This window comes from Manis javanica, chromosome 11 (genome assembly GCF_040802235.1).
Source record: "Manis javanica isolate MJ-LG chromosome 11, MJ_LKY, whole genome shotgun sequence".
NCBI lineage: Eukaryota > Metazoa > Chordata > Mammalia > Pholidota > Manidae > Manis > Manis javanica.
In genome coordinates, this window is record NC_133166.1 from 93,537,196 (window position 1) to 93,560,692 (window position 23,497).

Consider the following 23,497-nt stretch of genomic DNA (forward strand, 5'->3'; position numbering starts at 1 on the left):
TTTAAATTGTGGTGGGATAACATTTTCAAGGCTTCTATTTAGCAACCATTTAAATAGGCTTGTCAAAATTTATCAACTTATATACTTAAGGTCAGAGCATTCCACTGTGTGTAAATTTCATCTCAATTAAATGAAAGAATATCTTGAAAAAGTTTTTTAGAAGTGACTAAATAGAAATGACAACTAAATTGGACCTAGGCTTGGGAAAAATAGCCATATCAGATATTATTGTAACAATAATGCAGTCTGAATATGGACCATGAATTCAATAGTAGTTTCATGTTGATTCTAAATTTTCTGATTTTGATCACTGTACTATGATTAAGTAAAGGATTATCTTTGTCTTTATGAAATACACATTTATGAGTATTTAAGGGTAAAGGGGCACCATGTCCCTAACTTGCTCTCAAGTAGTTCAGAAGACTATATGTGTGTGTATTTATATATACACATGTATAAATAATATATATATGACAGAAAAAGATAAGTTGATTGAAATATAAATAATTGTAAACATAGGTGAAAAATGTTGATACAATCATTGCAAGTTTTCTCTAAGTTTGAGATTATATCAACATGAAAAGTTAGAAAATAGTTCTTCTTTCAAGATTGTGTATAACAGTGTATCTTTATACCCTTTGTATATCAAATACGACTTTCTCAAACCAGTACTTGAATCAAACAGTATAAACTTGTTTCACATGTGTTCAAATCTGTAAGATCAAAAAGTTATTGCATAGTAAACAGTTCCATATGGAATGTGATGAGGGGCAAAAAGCAACATTTCCTCCCCCTCTAGGAAGGTCTACGTGAGCTCTTCATTTCTCAGAGGATCTGATTCATATACTGGATCACTTTTCAATAATGCAGGGTTTGTTATAACAGTGGTATCTGGGGTTAAAACTGAAGCATTGGATGAAGTAAGGACCTTGAAAGGAAATGTAAGGATGTCATTAGACCTGAAAAAGTGTGTCTCTGATTATGGCCAGTATTCACTCTATGATTCAGAGAAGCTTGGGTGTTATTTTCAGGAGGGCGCGTGTTACAGATCCCCCGGGCCAAAGCAGAAGATGCTGGGAGATACACATGTGTGGCTGTGAATGAGGCTGGGCAAGATTCCCTTCGTTATGACGTCCGTGTACTCTGTGAGTTTGGTTTGTTTATTATACATTTTTCACTCAAAATATTTTTGAGTAACTAATGCTTGCAAGATGTTACACTGAGCATTTTAGATAGCAGTGGGAAGAAGTGTTAATGTTAATAGTCCAAGGTGTGACTGTCTAGAGCAGGCTGAAGTAAAGTAGAGGTGAACTTTGGGATGGTCATCAACATAGATTTTAAAGGCTAAAAGACAGTGATAAGCAAAAAGGAAAAGGGAGAAGACAATTATATCAGTGTTTACATCATCAACAGTGAAGGAGTTTCCTAGACCAGCTGTTAAACCATTAATTAAAGCTTGCAAAGGGTTTAGCTTAGGACAGAGTGGAAGGATCTGATAAGAAGCAGGGTAGTACATTTTGGGAACGACTGGGAGTCAGTTACATTGAAGTGGAATTTAGGCCTTGGGTAGTCAAGGCTAGATGTTCATGCCTTCGGCTCTTTATAGGTAGGGGGGAAGTTGGAAAACCTGTTGAAAATGAGTTTAGAACAGAGAGGTGAGAACAAAACAAGAAAAATGAACTGGCCTCAGAATTCTGTCTAAATTAGGGATGTTTCACAGTGTTTGATGGTCACCTCCCAGGTGCTTCTGAGTACAGTTCCGAGAGGTATGACCCACGTGGTGGGAGGTACCAGCTGGAGGGGCAGGTCAGAGTAAAGAGCTTTGGGGGAGGCGTCCATGTGTCAGAACTGGACCTGTAGTGTCCTTCCTAATGATTCAGCGCCAGGCAGAAGTTGGGGAAAACATTAAATCTTTATGTCCCAATATTTCATCTCATTAGTTTTAATGGTATGGTATGGGTTTTCATTTAACCTGAAATTCAAGTTTATTACTTACTAACCTGCAATTAAAGGTATATTGTATGTTATGTGAAGTCTAGTAAAAATCACATGACTTTGAATTTGAAAATAAGCATTCAAAATGACATTGAAATTCTGTGTGCCTTCTGGCCTTGTTTTCTTTACAGACTTTCTGTTTAGTTTTTGAGAGACCTAAACACCACAAGACCACATCTACATTAGATATACAGTCTTTACTGATTGCTAAAGATATGGTACATTTTAAGAAAGCAAAACATAATGATTACTTTCCAAACAAAACAAAATGATTATTTACTTTGAAAATGAAAAAAAAAAAAGAATGTCTGCATTTACAATAGCAGCCAACACGTGTTCCTAAATTCACGTTTCCATGTTTTAAAAATTCTGCGAGAAATATATGATTTTTCATAATTGATTAGTCTAACATAAGACAGACATGCATTCTGTAGTATTATTTTAAATAAGAATGAATGTATGTAGGAAAATCTAGAGCATGACTCCTTGAACTTTAGTGTGTATAAGGATCACTGGAGAGTTTGTCAAAGCACAGAGTTCTTGGCCCCTCTTAGAGATGCCCATTGAGGAGGTCTGAGTTGGCCCCTAAAATAGGCATGTCTAACCAAGCTCCCAAAGTGATGCTGGTATCACTGATGCTGATGCTGGGGAAACACACTCAGAGTATCCCAAATGAGTGCTGCAAATGCCTTGCAAATGAGACCAAATCTGTATATTTCAAATACACTTAAAGCTGTAATTTATCTGGCTTGTCTAGTTGAATTACACTTAAATATTGCTTTATGCAGATGCCACTTGCATGTCTGCTTGAAAACCCAGAGGCATGGTGGGAGGGATTGAGGGAGAGGCAGGACCAGATCAATTGGGGAAGAACTGAGATTGAGCTTTAATGGGAATGAAACTGTGAGGGGTTAATCTGGGGTGGATTAACGCAAACTCACAGGATTTTTATCACCGCCCCAACTGATGAGTTTAAAATGTTACATGGGGATCACGGTTTCTTCTCCAAGTTTTGCCTTCCTCGTATCACCCCCAAGCTTTTTAAAGCTATCAGAAAACTACAGTAGTTTAGAAAAGACCTTGTTTCCTGTAATTACTGTTGTTTAATCACTTATTAGTGCCGCCAGTTATCAAAGGAGCAAATAGTGATCTCCCCGAAGAGGTCACCGTGCTGGTGAATAAGAGCACGCTGATGGAGTGTTTATCCGGCGGCAGTCCAGTACCAAGGAATTCCTGGCAGAAAGATGGGCAACCCTTGCTAGCAGATGAGCATCATAAATTTCTATCTAATGGAAGAATTCTTCAGGTAAAGGCTTAAAGTCTAATTGTAAGATTGCTATTTGACTTCGTATTTTATAACAATTGTTTTTCAGCTTTAAAAATATTTTTTATATTGGTTTATAAATACTGTATTTGTAAAAACCACTGACCATAACAGGGATATAAAATTACTCTTCATTCTATTCCCACTACCAGAGGTGACCATTATTAACTGTTTGGGCGAATTTTTACAGAACTTGCACATTCAAAACACACACACACACACACACACACACACACACACACACACACACACACACCCCTAAATGTACTATAATATGGGCTTTCTAATAAAAGCCACATTGTAAGCATATCATTATAATCCTTTCCACTGCATATTTCTAATGGTAAAATTCCAGGTGGTATAAATTCCTTGTAGATTAGAATGTATTCTGTATTAGCAAAGAATTGATAATAAATAATAATGGAAAATACATAAATATCCAGAGTTGTTGCTCACTAATGGGCATGTGTATTTTTTTTTTCAAGTGTCTTACAAGAAAGTTATACACTTGTTGAAATAACACTAACATTTTTGTTAGGATACAACTTAATAAATCATTTTCTGACCACATAAATGATATTTTATGGGCCCAAGAATCTAACCATCATCCTGAGTGTATCCAACACAGGGCATACCTCATAAAGTTCTTTAGTAAAAAAACAAAAAAGAATCAGATCACTTCCTGTAAAAACCTTGAATTCTCAAAGTATTTTCCAAACATCATGACTATATCTATTTGATGATCTTATAATCTCCATCAAAATACTTAAACGTTTCTGTGTCTAGGGCCAAAAGATGTATAGATGGGTAAAATTTCTGCATAAGAAAATAAATATAACTGCTATATGAAGCTAACTATTGCCTGATAAAGCAAACCACTCCTAAACATAATGATTTAAAACAATGAGCCTTCGTGTAGCTCACAAGTCTGGTGGGCTGGGCAATTTCTCCAGACTCAGCTAAACTTACGTGTCTGCATGCTGTGGATTGAGTAGGTGGCTCTGCTGATCTTCGCTGGCTCTTGCACAGATCCTGAGCCTCAGTTGGAATAATGGGGCTGATTGCTCACCCCCATGATTGCTTATGCTTCAGTAGGTTACTTACGGCTCCCTCACATGGCAGTGGTGGGGTTCCAAAAGAGTAAGGACAAGTGCATGAGGCCTGTCCAGGCCTAAGTTTGAAATGACACACTGTTACCCTCATTACATCCTATTGGTTCAAAGCCAGTCACAAGGCCAATGCAAATTCCACATCGTACACCATCTCTTGATGGGAAAAGTTTCATTGTCACATTGCCAGGGTGTAGATAGGAAAGTGGAAGAATAATTAAGGATGTTTTTATAGTCAGTATACCACATGTATGTAGAAAATTGCCTTTTCAGATTGGAAATCTCTATAAATATTTATTTGGTTGACCTAACTAATAAAAGCCAGCATCAGCACTATTATGTATAGAAATGTTTTTCATATGTCCATCTGGTATTAAGTAGAAAGAATATGTATTGCTTATTCTTTTTAAAAAAAATGGCAAAGATGGCAAATCACTTTATGAGAACTTTCAGCTGGAATTTCTTCATTTTCCCCTTAGATTCTAAATACTCAAATAACGGATATCGGCAGATACGCATGCATTGCCGAGAACACTGCCGGAAGTACCAAAAAGTACTTTCACCTCAACGTTCATGGTAAGAGCTCAGTTCCAAAAGCATTTGCTAGAGTGCACTTGAAAAAGCAGGAGAACTTTCTTTTAAATTATGTAAGCTTAGTTTGTAGTTTTTACCTTGAACATCATGTGGAACCTGAATTCATTCTCGTCTGTTCCCTGCTTCTTTCTTCCCACCCCATCATGTAAGATTTATAAAGTACAAATCTTCTAGCAAGCCTGTTTTTATATTATTTCATTTTCTCAACAAAGAAAGTAGTTACTCCTACATATTTGAAAATTTTAAGTAATCACAATTGGAAATCCCACACATTCCAAGTTTACACGACTTTCCAAATAGGGCTGTTTTCTAATAAAAATTTATTCACTGGCCTTAACTGAAACCAGTTTCTGTCCTCAAGGCTAGAACATTGAGTTGCATCCTCCAGTACCCCATATACTTCCTGGAAAAGAAAAAGTGACTTTGTGGCATTAAGTAATTTTTAAAAACCATCAGCATACCTAATTTATTCATCAGACTTTTAAGTTCTTGACATTTGCTAGGCACTGTATAAATACTAATGTTTTGCTGCAAAAGCAGTTGAGATACTATTGAGGCAGGTATAGGAAAAAAATCAGCTGGATGTCTACCACAAATGATTAGTTTTATTTTTGTAACATGCAGCTGTTTCAAGAATATTGGAAATAGTGAACAATTGTCATACAGAGTTCTTTTACATGGGTGATACATACCAGAATTCTAGCTCATTTTGGAGGTAACTGAAATTTTGCATTTCATGAAAAATTTCTCCCTGAGAAATGCTTTGATTTAGCATTGTGGATATTCTTTTATGGTGTGATCTGTCGGGAGTGTTGATGTATAGTAAATGTTTGGTGTTCATGTAACGTATTTGAAACACTTTTACCATTCGCAGTGCTTAGCACAGCAACACACAGTAGGTGCTTAATAAATATCTTCATGGTTTTTTTAATGAACAAATTTAACCAAAACCGAAACAATCTGTTATGAATTCTCAGGAAGAGTATTAAACAGATATAATCATTGTGAAAGCACACATCCTAATCTGTAAAGTGCAGTAGAATAATGAAAAATAAAAATGTTGATCATTTTCCCTGATTCTCCCAGGCAGAGTTAATTTTTCCTCCTCATTGTGATCAAAAACATCTTGTAAATACACCAATTATAGCAGTTACCTATGTTACCTTGTGTAATCTTTACACCTTAACCTCTATCCTATAACGTTATTATAAATGCTATAGGCCAATGGTCATTTCCTAAGGATCTTGGTCTCCCTAAACCAGTCAATAGTTGTTGTTATTGCTAGATAAATATTTGCTGTCCTTTATTATGTTTCCTTCATATCCATGTACTCTTCTTAATGCACAGCAAAAACACCTGGAGGGGGAACCCCGCATGACTTGAGAGGCAGAAGCCACATGGCATTTTACCATTAAGGATTAGAGTTCAGGAGGGCATTTGCTTTTCACCAGTTAGTAGCATCCTGAAATCCTGAATGCAGTCAGAAACCCAACCTTAAATATTGGAAAATTCATTTGGGGGAGAAATAATTTAAATAATTTAAATAAAAAAATGATAAAGCCTATTATTTGTTATTTCCCACTACAACAGTGCTTGCTTCTGAACTCTGACCTCATCTGTGGACCTCTCAGTTTTCAATCCTCTGTGTCTTCGTTTTCCTTCACTTCCAGCTTAACTTTGATGGAACGCCATTTCAATCTCTTCATCCACAGCTTCTCATTGTTCTTGTTCAGTAAAAGCCCAAGTCTGCATAGAACAACACAACATATTGACTACTTGAAACTTACCAGGTGCTGGGCCCAAAGTTTTATGCTATTTCACTTAATTATCTCAGTAGTCTCAGGTGGTTAGTGCTATTTTCATAGCTCTTTTACAGATGAAAAAGCTGAGGCTCTGTGAGATTAAGTAACATGCCCAACGTTACATAGCTGACAAATACCAGAATTAGGATTTTAACTCAGGTAGAATGATTCCAGAGGTTTTAAACTTGGCTGCTGTTCTGTATTACCTCTCATTTAGCTCCACATCTGTACCATACCTGCTCCTAGGTCGTTAAGCATGGCTGGAGGAACTCCTGGAGTCAGGAATCGTGGTGTCACTATAAATCCAAAGGTGCCAGCCTGCCCTGGGCCCTTCATCCTGCCCGGGGCTGCTCTTCTTGTCTTCACTCCGTACTGACTCTCTCACACCTTCACTTCTCTCCTCAGATGTCAGCTAGGCCCTGTCTTAGCTGGCTTGGGCTGCCACAATAAAATACCAGAGACTGTGTGACTTCAACAACAAAAATTCATTTTCTTCCCATTCTGGAGGCTGGAAAGTGCAAGATCAAGGTTCTGGTAGGGTTGGCTTCTGGTGACGGCACTTCCTGGCTTACAGATGGCCGCTTTGTCCTTACAAGACCTTTCTGTTGAGCACGCATGGATAGGAAGTGAGGAAACTGTCTGGTGTCTAAGGACACTAATCCTACAGGTCAAGGTGCTGCCCTTATGACCTCATATGCCTTGACTACTTCCTTAAAGTCCCCATCTTCACATACAGCCACACTGCAGGCTAGGGCTTTAGTATATGAATGTGGGGAGTCACTTTCAGTCCATAACAGCCCTCTCTTGTTTGCTCTCAATAAATACCTTCCTCTCCTGTTTTACAGAGAAAAGAGAAGGCATATTTCAGATACTTCCTCAAATTCCTGCCACTGAATTGAAAATTCTAGCTGCACCTGTAACTGCCATTTCTTCCTCCCCCTGTTACAACAAAAGATGGAAGGATTCTACCTTCCAGACCAAAGACTAACATGACTCTTGATCCTGTTCACTGTCTTCTCAAAATCCCATAATCTCTCTTCCTCTTTTTTTAAATATTTGCTTATAATTTTTTTGTTGAAGTATAGTTAATATATAATATTGCTCTCCTCCTTCTGAATATTAAAATCCTCACTCTTCATTGGCTTCTTCCCTTCAGACCTTTCTATTGACACAAGTGTCTAGCAGTCACCCTAAGGCAGTGTGTATATATCTTTTCCCAAAAATGTGCTCCTCCTCCAGTGATGTCTGTCTCAGTAAAGGAAATCACCACCTACCAATTGTTTAAGTCAGAAAAGTGATTGTCATCCCCAACTCCTCCTCCCCCTTAAACTTCACCCCCAAAGCATCAAGTCCTGAAAATGCTACCTACAAATTATCCTGGGACCCACTCATTTTCTCATCCTTTTTGACACCATTCTCCGCAGAGCTCACCGTAATCTTACACCTATATCAGCGGTAGTCTCCTAAGTGGCCTTCCAGAATCCCTTCTAGTTAGTTCTCTCCACTATGGCCAGATTTCTAATCTCTTAATTTTTGATTAAACCACTCTTCAGCTTCCCATTCCTGAGGCTATGGTTCAGCATTCTTAAGGATGCCCAGAGACCCTACAGGATCTTATCCTTGCTCAGTCTTTAACCTGCTGCCCACACCCCACCTGTAACCAGCCTTCTAGGTGCCCTTTTCTTTTCCCCGTTTGGGCCTTTGTATACACTGTGCCTTCTTTCTGGAAGACACACCCATTTTCTGTCTTCCACTTAGCCTTTTGCTGGTCATATTGCAGTATCTTCTTAAATGTCACTTTGTCTTCCTGATCCCTAAATAGGCTAGTTTCCTGTTGTCACCCTATTCTGACTGACAGGCATCACACTTGTAATTACTAGTACGGAACAGTGTGACTAAGAATTAGGGCTCCAGAGCCAGACAGCAGTCTTTCAGTCTCTTCCAGTCCCTGGCTGGGAAACCTGGGCAAAAAGCTAACTGCTCTCGGCCTCAGCTTCTTCATCTACAGTATGAGGATAAGAACTGTATCTAACACGCAAGGTTGTGTAATTCAATCAGATAGTATATGTGAAATGTTTAGTACAGTGCCTGGACTAGCACAACCACTCAAAAAAATGTCAGCTATAATTTTTAGCTCAATGTCTGTCATTACCAGCCAATTATTAACTCTATAGAATATGATCTGTTACATCTGTCACTCAGCATCAGCACCTAGCACATCTGGAGTACAGTAGGCATTTAATAAATGTTTGATAAATAAATGAATGAATATTCAAATTAATTAATGGATGAGAAATAAATAAGCAGGTGATAGTAAAAGAAAAAAAGCAATTTTGCTTTTTCGGATGTTTTGCTTTTGTTTTTGATGTTGTTTTAAGACCCCAGTCGTAGTATAATAGTGTTATTTTAATTGCATTCCTTAATTCATAACTATCCTCATTGGCCTGAACAAGACCCATCTCTACTTTTATTTATTAATCTATTTGTTCATTCATGTATTCATTCATTTTTATGCCCATTCCTTGCTGCTCTTCATCGGACACATTCTAATGTGTGTGGTATTCCATGTGTGTATGCTTATAAAACATCTATTGTTCTATACGCATATGTTTTAATATGCACAAATGGTACTGTATTATTAATATGACTCTTTTTCACTCCATTTTTTTCTCTGCACTGCTTTTGCTTTGGAAGTCTTTTTGGTTTTGAACAATAAATGATAGTGTTTATTTAAATTTTTTGCTCATCTTGAAAGTCATTGATTTACCTTGTCAAAATAACCTGTATAATTTGATAGTTACCCTAAAACTGAATTTCTGCTCTGTTATTGCTATAACTAGGAAAAGAAAATATTTAAATAAGGATGAATATTAAAAGGGAGAATATTCAAATGTACTTAATAGCAAACGATATTAGGTTTTTCTTTGTATATTGACAAAACCATCTTAGGAATTGCCAGCTAGGTTTTACAAATAAACCTTTCTTTGAAAATTCTGGTATTCTCTTTCCATTGTGAAAAATAAAACTGATGGACATGAGTTTGATGAAGGCATTAGAGAATTCTAAGAGGCAAGACAGATAAATAACAGCATCATTAGCTCAGTGAGCTAGCAGACTACAGTGGTTGGGTATATTAATATTATATTAATTATTATTAATATTAATAAATTGGAATATATTACTGGAATATGTTACTGATAATATTAGATTTTATAAATATTAATAAACTGGAATATGTTACTGATAATATTAGATTTCCCTTTTAACATATTTACTATTATAGTTCCTCCCAGTGTCCTTGGTCCTAACCCTGAAAATCTCAGTGTTGTGGTGGACAGTTTCCTGTCTCTGACCTGTGAGGTCTCTGGTTTCCCACCTCCTGATGTCAGCTGGCTCAAGAATGAACAGCCCGTCAAGTTAAATACAGACACTCTCATTGTGCCTGGTAAGGAACTTACACTTCCATTAATATGGGTAAAACTTTCTCATTTTCCTTTATTTTTAATACAAATGGCATTTCAACTTAATCTCTTTCCAGACTTTTGTCTTGCTCCATTTATTATTTCACCTTAAATGCCCCTCTTTACCCATTTGGGGCCGTTACGATAAAATCATGTAGACTTTTATGATTTCAGTGAGAATGTTCAGGAACCATGATAAATAAATAGAGTAACAGAAAGTTACTTACGCACTGTGGGAGACTTACACATAGAAAATACTCATTAAAATATTTCTACTCTAGCACAATTACTGTTTGTTCACTAGAACCTGTAGCAAACGGTTCTAGTGTCCATGTTTGGTTAGTGGAAAGAAAAAATAATTTAATTTCTTCCACTATAAGGAAGTAGAATAAATAATAAAGGAAGAAGCCAAGAAAATGGATTCTATTCTTTCATTTTAAATATGCTTCCATATAAATTTTACTGTCAGGGAGAGAGTATATTTGACTCTTTATTGATAAAATAATTAGAACCACCTCTATAGCACTCTTCAATTTGCATTGTATTTGCTCATAGGCGGTCGAACTCTACAAATTCTTCGGGCCAAGGTATCCGATGGCGGAGAATATACGTGTATAGCTATCAACCAAGCTGGTGAAAGCAAGAAAAAAGTTGCCCTGACTGTTTATGGTTTGTTTTCACTCTCTTCATAAAATCTTTCATTTTTAAACTGGTGTTCAATATTTTCTGTCTGTGCATCTTCATGAAAAAATAATCCTTCTCTTTTTGTTTCCTTCCCTCAGTGCCCCCCAGCATTAAAGATCATGGCAGTGAATCTCTCTCTGTAGTTAATGTAAGAGAGGGGATGTCAGTGTCCTTGGAGTGTGAGTCAAATGCTGTCCCACCCCCCGTCATCACCTGGTATAAGAATGGGCGGATGATAACAGAGTCCACTCACTTGGAGATGTTAGCAGATGGACAAACACTGCATGTCAAGAAAGCTGAGGTGCATCTTTTATTCTTTTTGTGTACCAAGATTCCTGGTGGGATTATGGAAGAGAGAATTGGTAGTTATGTGTTCTCTTTACTACGGTGAAAAATGATTTTTTGTTGAAAATATCATTAATGCCATGGACCTTATTTTCATTAAAAAAGAAAAGCAAGATGATAGAAGGCAATTAGAACTGGGGCGTTTGAGCATAAAGATGACTGATGATTTAATCTACACTCGAACAGTGTGATTGGTCATCTAAACTTAATGGAGCACATACAATAGTATCTTTTTCTTTTAGGTGTCTGACACAGGCCAGTATGTATGTAGAGCTATAAATGTAGCAGGACGGGATGATAAAAATTTCCACCTCAATGTATATGGTGAGCATCTGCCTCTAATACAACTCTTTTTCCCCCAGATATGCAAATGAAAGAAAGTATCCTGAATGAGCTTAATGAGAACACATGATTTTCTTCTGTCTTTTTACAGTGCCACCCAGTATTGAAGGGCCTGAAAACGAAGTGGTTGTCGAGACAATCAGCAATCCTGTAACTCTAACATGTGATACCTCTGGAATCCCTCCTCCCATGATAGCATGGTTAAAGAACCACAAGCCCATAGGTAACACACCTGTGCATTTTTTATGATTGTTTCCTTTTGTTCTTAATTCAGTAGATTAATCCATGAGCACATTTTCAGTATTACGCTCACAGCTTTGTTTAGCTCAGAAACCTAATGTACTGAAGTATAGACTTACAAAATAGACTCATAAAATAATTGTTCACTTTATGGAGATCTCTCTGTTTTCCTTTATCAAAAAAAAACTCTCATTTAAAATAAAAGTACAAAGGAAGAACTTTTAAGAAGTGTATTTATCACAGAGAATAAGACATTTTGTGATGAATTATAGAGATGTTAAAAATAAAAGCTTTTTTTGTTTTTTGTGTTTTTTTGCTTTGCTTCTATCTCTAGAAAATGCTGACTTACTTGAAATTCATATATTGTCTGGAGGTAGCAAACTCCAAATTGCCCGGTCTCAACGTTCAGATAGTGGAAACTATACATGTATTGCATCAAATATGGAGGGAAAAGCACAGAAAAATTACATCCTTTCAATTCAAGGTATATGGCGTACACTTTGATCAATCTTCAAATTCTTTATTATATTCCATCTATAGTACAAAATAACTCTATATTAAAGAGATCATTTATAATTGATTCAAAATATTTTAATTTTCTTCCATTTTTATTGAGATATAGTTGACAGTGCAATATAAGTTTAGAGTGTACAGTATAATGATTTGACTTACAAAATATCTTTAGATCAACAAAAAATACGTCAATTTGCAATCCTACATTTACCAATAGATTATATCTCTATTTTTTCATGTTCACTAAAATTATCTTCCTATAGTATATATTCTATTGAATTACTTATTTTAAACTGGCATAACTTACTTTAATGCTAAGCTTATAGGTCTGTTCTTATTTATATAGATAAGTAAGGTTTAATTCATGAAGAGATTGCATTCTACTCTCAGCAGGTCACAGTTTGGGTAAATTTCAAGTAATCATGAGTCTTATATTATTTTGGCGTGAGAATAAGGAGCATTAATTCATCCAACAGATATTTAATGAATACTTACTATGTTCCAGAATCATATTGAGCTCTATAGAGAAAAATGCATTTTTTCAATTTTCAGTAAACCTCTGATATTTACTTTTGGCCTAATGTTTAAAATGGAAGCCTAGCACAAAACTCTGTTGAAATGCTGTTTTTTCCAAGTTTTTTACAATTACTATGGAAAGACTTTCTTATAAATTATAAATGTGATTGTGAATATTTATTATGTACCTTTTGTGTGCACTTGCTTAAGCTAACTCCAGAAGCATTGAAAAATTTTCCAGTTTTATTGAGATATAATTGACATATAACATTCTATAAGTTTAAGGTGCATAACATAATGATTTGATGGGTGTGTATGTTACAAAATGATTACCACAATAATATTAGTTAAAATCCATCACTTAAAAACTGAAATCAAGGGAAAATTAAAAAAAGTTTATGAGTATTAGTAGTTTCTTTGACTAGTGATGCTTTGAAATTTCAGAAGAAAAGGGGAAAATTATTATTCAGATATTCAGTATCAGAAATTCTATGTCTAATTATATTTAATGCATTAATAATAGATGCCAATCATGTGGTATGTGCAATGACCAAAAAATTTACCAGACTCCTCATATATGTTATAACGTCATAGGACTAGAAATATTATATGTGTATAGGGCCTAGTCCAATACACATATACTATTAAAGTAAAATTTTTAAGTTTGCAGAATTTAGAATGATTAAAATGAAATTTGGACAGATTATACAGTGGTATGCTGACAAATATTTATTAGTTAACTCAGCAGACAAAAAGATTCTGATTTGTAGCCAATCATTTGCCAGTTCCTATGGTGTAAATATTCCCACTACAGACCATTTCAAGCTACCAACATGATGTCACTGAACCATGGGGTAGGCGTTATGTGCAGAGTTGGCTGTTGTGGCCTGGTCTGAGCTGCTCCATCATACCACCATAATTATTTAGAAGAGGAATTCAAATGTATTTCTGTCTGATACCATTGTCAATATTTTTATTACACATTATTTCTCTATTGAATCATTAAAGTGAAAAGCAGAGATGGCTACGAAAAGGGAACAGAAATTATTGGATCTTGAAACCTACAATAATCCTATCCATTGTTCAGAATAGATATTTAAATTACATCATGGAGAAAGAAATAATGTGTAATATTAAATACTTCTCTCAGACCTTTATGCCAAACTGTGTAGCAGATTCACCTGAACTATACTAATTCTAAGCATCTATTGAGGATTCAATCTACAGTGATTCATTTGGCCAGAAAAAAGATTTGTCACTAGCCCTTATAACTAAATAATTACATCAACCTACAAGTAAACCAGGAATATTGAAACAATTCCCCTACCCATTCCTCATTTAAAAGTAATTTATGAGGGTAAAAATAGTTTAATCTTGAACCACAATCCAAGAAAAAGAGGAAATAAAAATGGCTTATTATCCTATGATTCTGTTGTATTCATTAGAATTTATATCCTTGTGCCTGGTCACTGAAAGTCTTCATTATTTCTCCAAAGTTCCTCCAAATGTTGCTGGTGCTGAGATTCCAAGCGAAGTCAGTGTCCTTCGCGGAGAAAATGTTGAACTGGTCTGCAATGCAAATGGTATTCCTACCCCACTTATTCAATGGCTTAGAGATGGAAAGCCCATAACTAGCAATGAAACAGAAAGAATCCGGTATGTTTAAAAAGAATCTATGCACCATTAATTGAAAGGTCTTCTATAATGCTTCATGCTTCAAATTTCACAGAAATAATACCAAATTCAGTCTCAAGGGAACTTGGCTTTCACTGCATTCAGAGTGAAAAAAGACAAAATTTTGGCAAGTTGGACATAGAAATTCTCCTTGGAGAATCATTCATCAGTGTGTGTGTGTGTATGTGTGTTCCTTATCCATCGACTCTGTAACAAACTCTCTTCAGACATGCATTTCTACAAATGTTAACTATTGTTGATTTTATTCCTTTTATCTCAGAATGTTTATACCAAAGTCTACATCATAAAATATTAGTTCTTTCCAGCTAACATGCAGTTTCATTCTACGAAAGCTCATCAATAAGCTTAGGTAGGATTTTGGGTACTGAAATCACCAAACTACCAAACATAACATAATGCATGACTCATTTTGGGGAAAGATACAATATCATAACTGAATTCATTACTTGGGGTGATTGATCCAAATCCTGCTTTAAGCTGAAACTTGTTACTCATGCCACAAACTAAGTAGAGATGGAATAATTATGCGGTAAGGGCCTCCTACTACTTTCAACAACAAATATCTTTGGAAAGACAGTCTGGAATTCTACACTCTGCCAGATTACTTCATCCCAAAGCTCCATTATACATGCATGCCTGAATAATTATAATTACTTGAAGAATCAAATACATAAGTAGGCATTAGTTAATTGTACTGTAAACTTTATCATTTTGAAGCAATATTTTAAATTTAAGGGTTCAGAGTATATTTTCTAGTCCATGAGTGGAATATACATTATTTTAAAAAGATAAATAAATGTTATATTTCTTTGAAGTCATTTTATCTTAAAGTTTAGATATTTGTCCCCTTTCTAAGATTGGGTAAATTGTCAGATAATATTTTAGAGATACACTTTAAGTTTTGGTGCAGACATTTCTGAATAGTTGATATTTATTTTTATTAAATCATCTGATGATCAACCAAATTCCAAACCAAGTACTAGATAGTTGGTGGGAACTAAAGAACTTAGATGACACTATTTGCACCTTGGAATTTAGGATTTATCACTCCTTTTACATTAAGATCCCAAATGTACTTATTCTTATATCCACTTTTTAAATTTATTTGCTCACAACTCTATGAGATGTGTAAGTTCATAAGTGGAGCACCTTGTCAATCAAATCAAGTAATTTTTCCAGTCAATTTACTGCTTTCTTTTGGTCATGGCAACTTCACTTTATGTTTATTCATATGATTAAACTTGTGGAATTTTAACATTCATATTTTGAAAAGAAAAAATACAATAGACCCAGCCAATAATGCTTTAATTCTTAATAATCATATTTAATGACATGATGTTGAAGAAATGGAGTATTTACATTTGATATGGACATTCTAATAAAACCACTATTACAGGAATAACTATAGATAGTCATTTGATCTCTCTCTAAAACACAGGTGTAAGGTTGAAGGCACTGGGGGGAGGGGGGAGCACGTCAGACACTGATGACGGGCCAAAGTCCCCGGCTGCTGCCCCCTCCCAACCTGAAAAATGTGCCTAAATTAGCCAATCCTCACGCCACTGTAAATCTAAGTTCTGCCTCCCCCCACCTTCTTTAAAAACTCGCTGCCTGTCTACTTTCACGCGACTTCCCCGGCCTCCATTTCCACAGACTAGGGAACCTCGCCTGGGGGCATTAAAATAAACTGCCCGGCCCTTTGTTGCCTCTCTTCGCCTGCTTATTTTCGGCTAAAATTTATCTTACAACAGGAAGTTTTGTTTGGTAATAATGGTGTATGAAGAGAATCAATAATGCAGTAATCTTAATTTAGATATCTTTGATAATTACTTGTGTAGTTATTATTTCCTCTTATGTAATTCAAAGGAAAAGCATTAGCAATTTGTAGGGAGATTTCTGTAAAATATACCCATGTAATACTGAGTTGTCACAGTTTAAATAAATTATCCTGTTCTAGCTCTTCCCATTGTTACTAAATTGTTTATAGCTAGATTTTTTTGATGCATAATTTCTTATTGTAACATTCTTCAATTTTCATACCAGAAATGTTTATGATTTTAATTTAATTCAAACCTCATATTGATAACCTAAGGATGAAATATTCTAACTCTGAGAAAAACATGTCTTTGCCTATGATTTGGAGAAAGAAGTTCCTAACCTGATTTTGTTCATTTCCTTTTTTTCTTGTTAATAGTTGGTTGTTTCACATCAGTTTCCCTAGTTGTGACTTTAACAGGTTTCCATGTACTTAAGTGAAAAAGATTTGAACTGTTATATCCAAGATGAAGATACATTTTATGGTGGTATTTTTTTTTTCAAAGGACACAATGATCTGGAGTGTGTTTTCCAGATCATAGCTCCACATAAATCACCTGAGTGTCTCACTATGACCTTTTTTATAGGGTAACTGCTAATGGCAGCACATTAAATATTTATGGAGCTCTCTCATCGGACACGGGGAAATATACGTGTGTCGCTACTAATCCTGCTGGAGAAGAAGACCGAATTTTTAACTTGAATGTCTATGGTAAATACTCACCCTCTTTTGACTCTGCTACAGGAAACTATCAAAAGAAGTAGAAACTTCTTCAGCAGTAGATGTCTGAAGAATTTAGTTTTAAAATCTGATGTCCCGCCGCCTCCTTTGAGATTCAAAGCAGAAATACGGGTAGTCATTGTTGAAATGATTGAAACTAGTAATACATACCCCACCCCACCCCCTTTCTCGTTTTCATGACCTAGTTCCACCTGCAATTAGAGGTAATAAAGAAGAAGCAGAGAAACTGATGGCTTTGGTGGGTACTTCAATAAATATTGAATGCAGAGCCACAGGGACACCTCCACCGCAGATAAACTGGCTTAAAAATGGACTTCCTCTGCCTCTCTCCTCCCATATCCGGTTGCTGTCAGGAAGGCAGGTTATCAGGTCAGCATTTCTTGTGTGTGATTTGCTGGACAAATAAAGTCCTGTGATTGAAGACTAACTTCATCTAAGTTGTGTTTAAGAAATTTTTCTTCCTCAGTTTTTATTGTTTGTTTTTCCCTTTCAGTATCTTTTTAGAAGAGAGAAGATAGCAAATACAAAATTGAAATTACTTCCATTATTTAAATGCTTATGTTTTAGTAAGGTTGTATGGAATAAATAGGTCTTTCATAGACAGACAAATCTTTCACCTATTTCCAAGCACTACTATTTTAGATAAAACTTTATGTGGCAAAATGGTAGGAAGATGCCTACTATAATTATGTAATTTTTCATGTTAGCATAATTCTCTACTAATGTATATTTTTTAAATATTCACCTCTCAAATTGTGTTATATTTTCAGTGGCTTACTTTCGGTGCCTAATCAACTTTGTGGAATAAAACGAATTTGAGGCATCTTTGGTTATAAACTTCATGACTAAAATTCCCAACATAAATCACCTTCCATAAATCATACTCCTTTTATTTGTACATGTAGAATAGGATAAAATTATGAGTTGAGTCTAATTGTTTTCCAGGATTGTGAGAGTTCAGGTGTCTGATGTTGCTGTGTACACCTGCGTGGCTTCCAACAGAGCTGGGGTCGATAATAAACACTACAGTCTTCAAGTGTTTGGTATGTCCCAGAAATGACCCTACTACTTTACTGTGTGTTTGGTATTAAGCAACAAGCTTCTATTTAGATATTGATGTATCAGAGAGAATTGGTAAAATAGGATGTAACTAATGAGAATGCTTTTTCTCCCAAGGGGGCCGTATGTGGCTCTTATTGTCTCTTTGTCAAAACCCTCTTCTAAAGTGAAAGTTTGCACTAAATCAAATCTCAATTTTTTAAAACAGCATTTTAATCCAGACACAAGACCAGTCTTTTCATAAGAAAGTGCAAGTTAAGACTGTTTGCTAATAAAAGCAGCTCATTTAAAGTATTCGAAATGTGAGTGGATATATGTCTGTGTGTGTGTGTGTGTGTGTGTGTGTGTGTGTACATTGAGACCTCAAAACACACATTTCTGAAATATTAGGGTTTGCTGGTCCAGATTTCTCAATCCCCAAGAATACCTTAGAACAGTTAAATTACTATACCTACAAATAATTTACATTGGATTATATGAAACTTATCCTAGAACTTTATTTACTTCACATAATTTAGTTGAAAGCATTCTTCTGGAACTGTATTATACACTGTAACAAATTAAAGAGAAGTAAAAAGTTAAAATGAATGTAAGAATTTAAAAAATGGCCAAAATTTAAACATACTTTACTTTTGTATGTTCTACAAGAAAAGTCTTCAGGCTTCATTGCTGATAGTTTGGGAGGTTAATAACTAGCCTACCTAATATATATTTCTGTAGTAAAGTCATCAATTAATTATATGCTATTTTAAATTCTTCATTTTTATAGATCATAAAAACACTATGGAACTAACTGAACCATTTAAACTTATCTAAATGATCTCAAGTTATAATAGATATATAAATTTTGCCTATTTTGTTTTCTATGTAGTACCACCAAGTCTACACAATGCAATGGGAACAGAGGAAATCACAATTGTGAAGGGCAGTTCTACCTCCATGACATGTTTTACAGATGGAACCCCAGCTCCCAAGATGTCTTGGCTTAGAGATGGCCAGCCTCTGGGGCTTGATACGCATCTGACTATAAGCAGTCAAGGAATGGTCCTTCAGTTCATCAAAGCAGAGACTGAAGATTCAGGTAGATACACCTGCATTGCTTCAAATGAAGCTGGAGAAGTCAGCAAACACTTTATCCTGAAGGTCCTAGGTATGTCAACATTAAATAATTGGGAATTAAGTGACAAGACGTAGTAAATAAGTATAATTCTTATAATAATTTGCTATGACACAAAATGTTTACAACATTTTGTTTTAAATGTTTTGTAATTCACCCAAGTTTACTCTTACCTTAAACATGTTAAATTTAAATTGCTGTGGTTCTTAATCCATCTAAAAAGATGAAAACTCCTACTTGCAAAACATTATTCATTGACAAAGACATACAACCAATTGATAAGTAGCATTTTAACTTTTTCCAAGAATGAAAAGCACATTTGATCATGGAAATTTCATGGAAAGGCATACTATTGGTACTGCTATATGTTATTCCAGAATCTTCCAGTGGTCCAATTTTTAGATTATAGTTGTCATAGTCATTTCCAATGGTCAAGTTCTATTTACTCTTCTGTACATTAAAACAATAGTCAAAATAGATATTTCCATGTTGTACATGCAAACAAATAGTATAAAAATAAAACACATCTTTTCTTTGAAGCCAAAACTTTTGACTTTGGAAGATAAATAAAGATGAATGAAATGAAGTATTTTGATAATCAATACTTTTTTGAAGTTTTTTTTTTTTACTATGATGTAGGTAAAACTTCAGGTTTCCTACATAGAACAAAATTTACCTTACAAAGAACAAGAAGAATTTTGTCAAGAGTTTTGCCAAAGAGCTGGTATATGTTTTCAGGATGCCTGTACTTACTGCAATTTAATTATTTGTGTAACTTTAAAAGCTCTATGATGGGCAGTACCCATCTTACTTACTGCTGTATTCCCAGAACTTAGCATGGCATTTAACACTTAATATTTATTTGTTGGATTGAACTGGGTGGAATTAAATACTTAACATGTATTTGTTAGATTGAACTGGATGGAATTAGATACTTTCCAGTTGGGTTCAAGGTAGTTTTAACTGTAGAGGGAAGCCGAACAGTATCTAAACAAAACAAAGAGAGATACAGTGGTATGGGTGACATGCTATAGAATGATGGATGATAGTGGAGGTAGTACTCTAGGATATTTAGAGACAAAGGACAGAAGAAAGTGTGGGTCTATGAAAAGGGATGAAATAATAAATTCCTGTACGTCAACTCACAGAACAAGAAAATGAACAGGAGATGACGTAAATGTGATGTTGTACTTACGTGTTAATTATTGACTACACATTATGTGCCAGGCTTGTTTCTAGTCCTCATGCCACAAATAATTCTTGAACACCTACTGTGTGACATATGATGTGACAGTTACTTGAATGCATCCTTGAATAAGAAAGATGTGGTCTCAGCCCTCAATTTACTCCATCTGGAGGAACACCTATATTGAACAAATAATTACTTTTTAGTGTGATGACGATTATGTGGTTAAAATACCATTCTGCAGGTTGCTAAGGCTCAGAGATCTCCCCAAAGATACACCTGAGCCTTAAAGGGTAGGACTGTAGAGGTAAGGAGCTGCCAGAAGTGGTGGAGCTCGAGTTGTCCATCTGTACTCACTGAAACTGAGTGTGAAGAGTAGCAAAGACAACACTGGAAATGTCCACAGGCAGAAGCCCAACCGTGAAGAGCCTCGGGAACATTTTACAGAATTTAGACCTTGTTACAAATGCAACAGAAGTGTAAGCAAGGAAGTGTCACAGCCAGACTGCATTTCCCAGAAAAGCCCTCCGATGACAGCGAAGAATGAATTGAAGAGTCTGTTGTAGTTACACAGGCCTGAAAAGTCAGGGGTCCTTCCATATTGGGGCAGTTTGGGAAAAGAGAGAAGGAATACATCCTCCTCTAGGAATTCAAGAATCCAGGAGCAGTGTCACAGCCGAGTGCATTTCTGGATGTAGAAAACAAAGGAGGAAAAATAACAATGATATGTTTAGAGTTGTGTACAAAAAACAATCTTCCCAGCTGAATGGTTTATAAGGATAATATTTTCTTAAAACAGATTTCAAAACTGGCTCAGCAGAAAGTCAAGAAGTTTTAGCATTTCAGCTTCTGTTGAAAGCTAATTCCATTAAAAATTGAAAAATGTAAACATCCTAACCTGGAGGACTGCTATTCTCAATTCTGTCCGCGTGGTGGGAGGTGTTATGGTGTGGTAGTGGTTCGGAAAGTCCGGTGTGGCTAGAATAGTGAAAATAAGGGAGAAGGTCATACAAAATAAAGCCAGGGGATTTAGACAGAGTCCAAGCTATGAAGGGCTTTGTTGACCACATTAAGAATTTTGGTTTTCATCTCAGAACAATGGGAGACTATTAAAAGTGCTAATATGTAGAATGCCATGAGTAGAGTAACAGTTTGAATAGACCACTCTGACAGCAAAATGGAGAGCTACTTGGAGCAAGTCAAGAGAAGATTCTCAGAGACCAGGGTATTATTAGGAATTGTGCTTGGTAGGAATAACACAGTCTACATATGGCAGCTTAAATAAAGAACTTTTGTTTTTCTTGCTGAAATGTCTGGAGGTAAGCGATAGTTGTGCTGGTTCACCAGTTCAGATATTCACAGCTCTGTTGGCCTTTCTGTGGTAGGCCAATGATCATGCATTGTCTGCTCGCTCTCAGCAGCACCAGATGCAACAATAGAATAGGAAAAATAGGGAGGACAAAGAGTTGCCCCTTTAGGGACTTTCCTAGAAGCCCCACAAAACCACTTCCACTTACATCTCATTGGTCAGAATCTTCACATACCACTCCATGTACTGTCTACTGAAGAGGCTAGGAAATGTAGTTTTTAGCATATTGACACAGCCAATAAAATTGGGGTCTGTTACTAGGAAAGAAACAAATGAATAATTTTGGATATTCCCCTATAGCCAGGAAAGAGGAAATATTAGACCAAGTAATGGTATTGTAGCTTAGATTAGTGATGGAGGTGAGAAGAAAAAATGTATTCTAGAAATAATTGCAGGTAGAGGTAGTGGGACTAAGCTGTGGATTTGGACAAAGGGGAATAATGAAGATAGTATCAACTGAGTGATTCGTAGACCCGTCACATAAATACAAGGAATGCTGGAAGAGGATCACATTTTGAGGAATAAGGTTCAGTCTGAATACATGTTGAGTTTGGAGTAGTCTTCAACATTCTACTGGAGAAATGTGTCTGATCACTGGATTTGTAGGTCTAGAGCTTGAAGAGACATCTAGGCTAGAAATATAGGTTCTGGAGTCATCAGAGTATGGGCAATACCTACTCTACCCAAAGGACAACACATATGGACAAGACACAGTAAAATTGTTCCCAATCACTTAACATATGTAAGATCTGAAGCCTGAGGTTTGAACCAGTTGGGAAAATATTGTTTCTGTTGTTGCTTTAAATCTAGGGACTCTAAGCTTTTGAGGATAAAGGCCATGCCTAATTAATCTTTGTATCCACAGTGATGACACATATAGTAAATAAACAGTAAATGAGGGGAATTAAGAATAGACCATGGTCAAATGGAGAATCAAATAAATGCTTTTGAATGATACAAACAATATGCTATAGATATTAAAAAGGATAAAAACTTTCTAGTTTGTTGAGATAATAAAAGATTCATGGTTTTCACAAATGAACTTCATGACATTAGAGCAATCTTGATAGTATTTGAAAATGCTCAGTTAGGGGATGGGACTATTTGGAGAATGTTCCAGTAGAAGGAATAGCATTAGTAAGTCACAGAGAAAGAAAAGGCACAGACATTGAGGGAGAGAAGTAGTCTTATTTGGAATCTAGGTGACATGTAACTATATTTGTTATTTTTATTTTTATTAAGGTATCATTGATATACAATCTTATGAAGCTTTCATATGAACAACATTGGGGTTATTACAGTCATCCATATTATCGAGTCCTTCCACACACCCCGTTACAGTCACTCCATTAGCACAGTAAGATGCTGTAGAGTCACTACTTGTCTTCTCTGTGCTGTACTGCCTTCCCCGTGACTTCCCTGCATTATATGTGCTAATCATAATGACTCTTACTCCCCTTCTACCTCCCTACTCACCCACCCTCCCCAACCACTCCCCTTGGTAACCACCAGTCCCTTCTGGAGTCTGTGAGTCTGCTGCTGTTTTGTTCCTTCAATTTTGCTTCATTGTTATACTTCACAAATGAGGG

General features: G+C 35.8%; 1 protein-coding gene across 8 annotated transcripts in view; it reads left to right on the top strand.

Moving 5' to 3' along the window:
- The window catches only part of HMCN1 (hemicentin 1), a 416,593-nt gene that overhangs the window by 317,792 nt on the left and 75,304 nt on the right, over window positions 1–23,497 (top strand). For all 8 annotated transcript variants that reach the window (XR_012122845.1, XR_012122846.1, XM_073216906.1 and 5 more), the window contains 14 exons: window positions 1,032–1,145; window positions 3,114–3,301; window positions 4,908–5,004; window positions 10,108–10,269; window positions 10,841–10,954; window positions 11,068–11,270; window positions 11,557–11,638; window positions 11,748–11,879; window positions 12,231–12,380; window positions 14,422–14,581; window positions 17,023–17,147; window positions 17,363–17,546; window positions 18,123–18,220; window positions 19,108–19,386. Coding sequence is in view for 6 of the 8 variants with exons in the window: in XM_073216906.1 (XP_073073007.1) it covers window positions 1,032–1,145; window positions 3,114–3,301; window positions 4,908–5,004; window positions 10,108–10,269; window positions 10,841–10,954; window positions 11,068–11,270; window positions 11,557–11,638; window positions 11,748–11,879; window positions 12,231–12,380; window positions 14,422–14,581; window positions 17,023–17,147; window positions 17,363–17,546; window positions 18,123–18,220; window positions 19,108–19,386 (2,088 nt within the window). In the remaining 2 variants the exon portion in view is untranslated. The remainder of the gene's footprint in view (window positions 1–1,031; window positions 1,146–3,113; window positions 3,302–4,907; window positions 5,005–10,107; window positions 10,270–10,840; window positions 10,955–11,067; window positions 11,271–11,556; window positions 11,639–11,747; window positions 11,880–12,230; window positions 12,381–14,421; window positions 14,582–17,022; window positions 17,148–17,362; window positions 17,547–18,122; window positions 18,221–19,107; window positions 19,387–23,497) is intronic.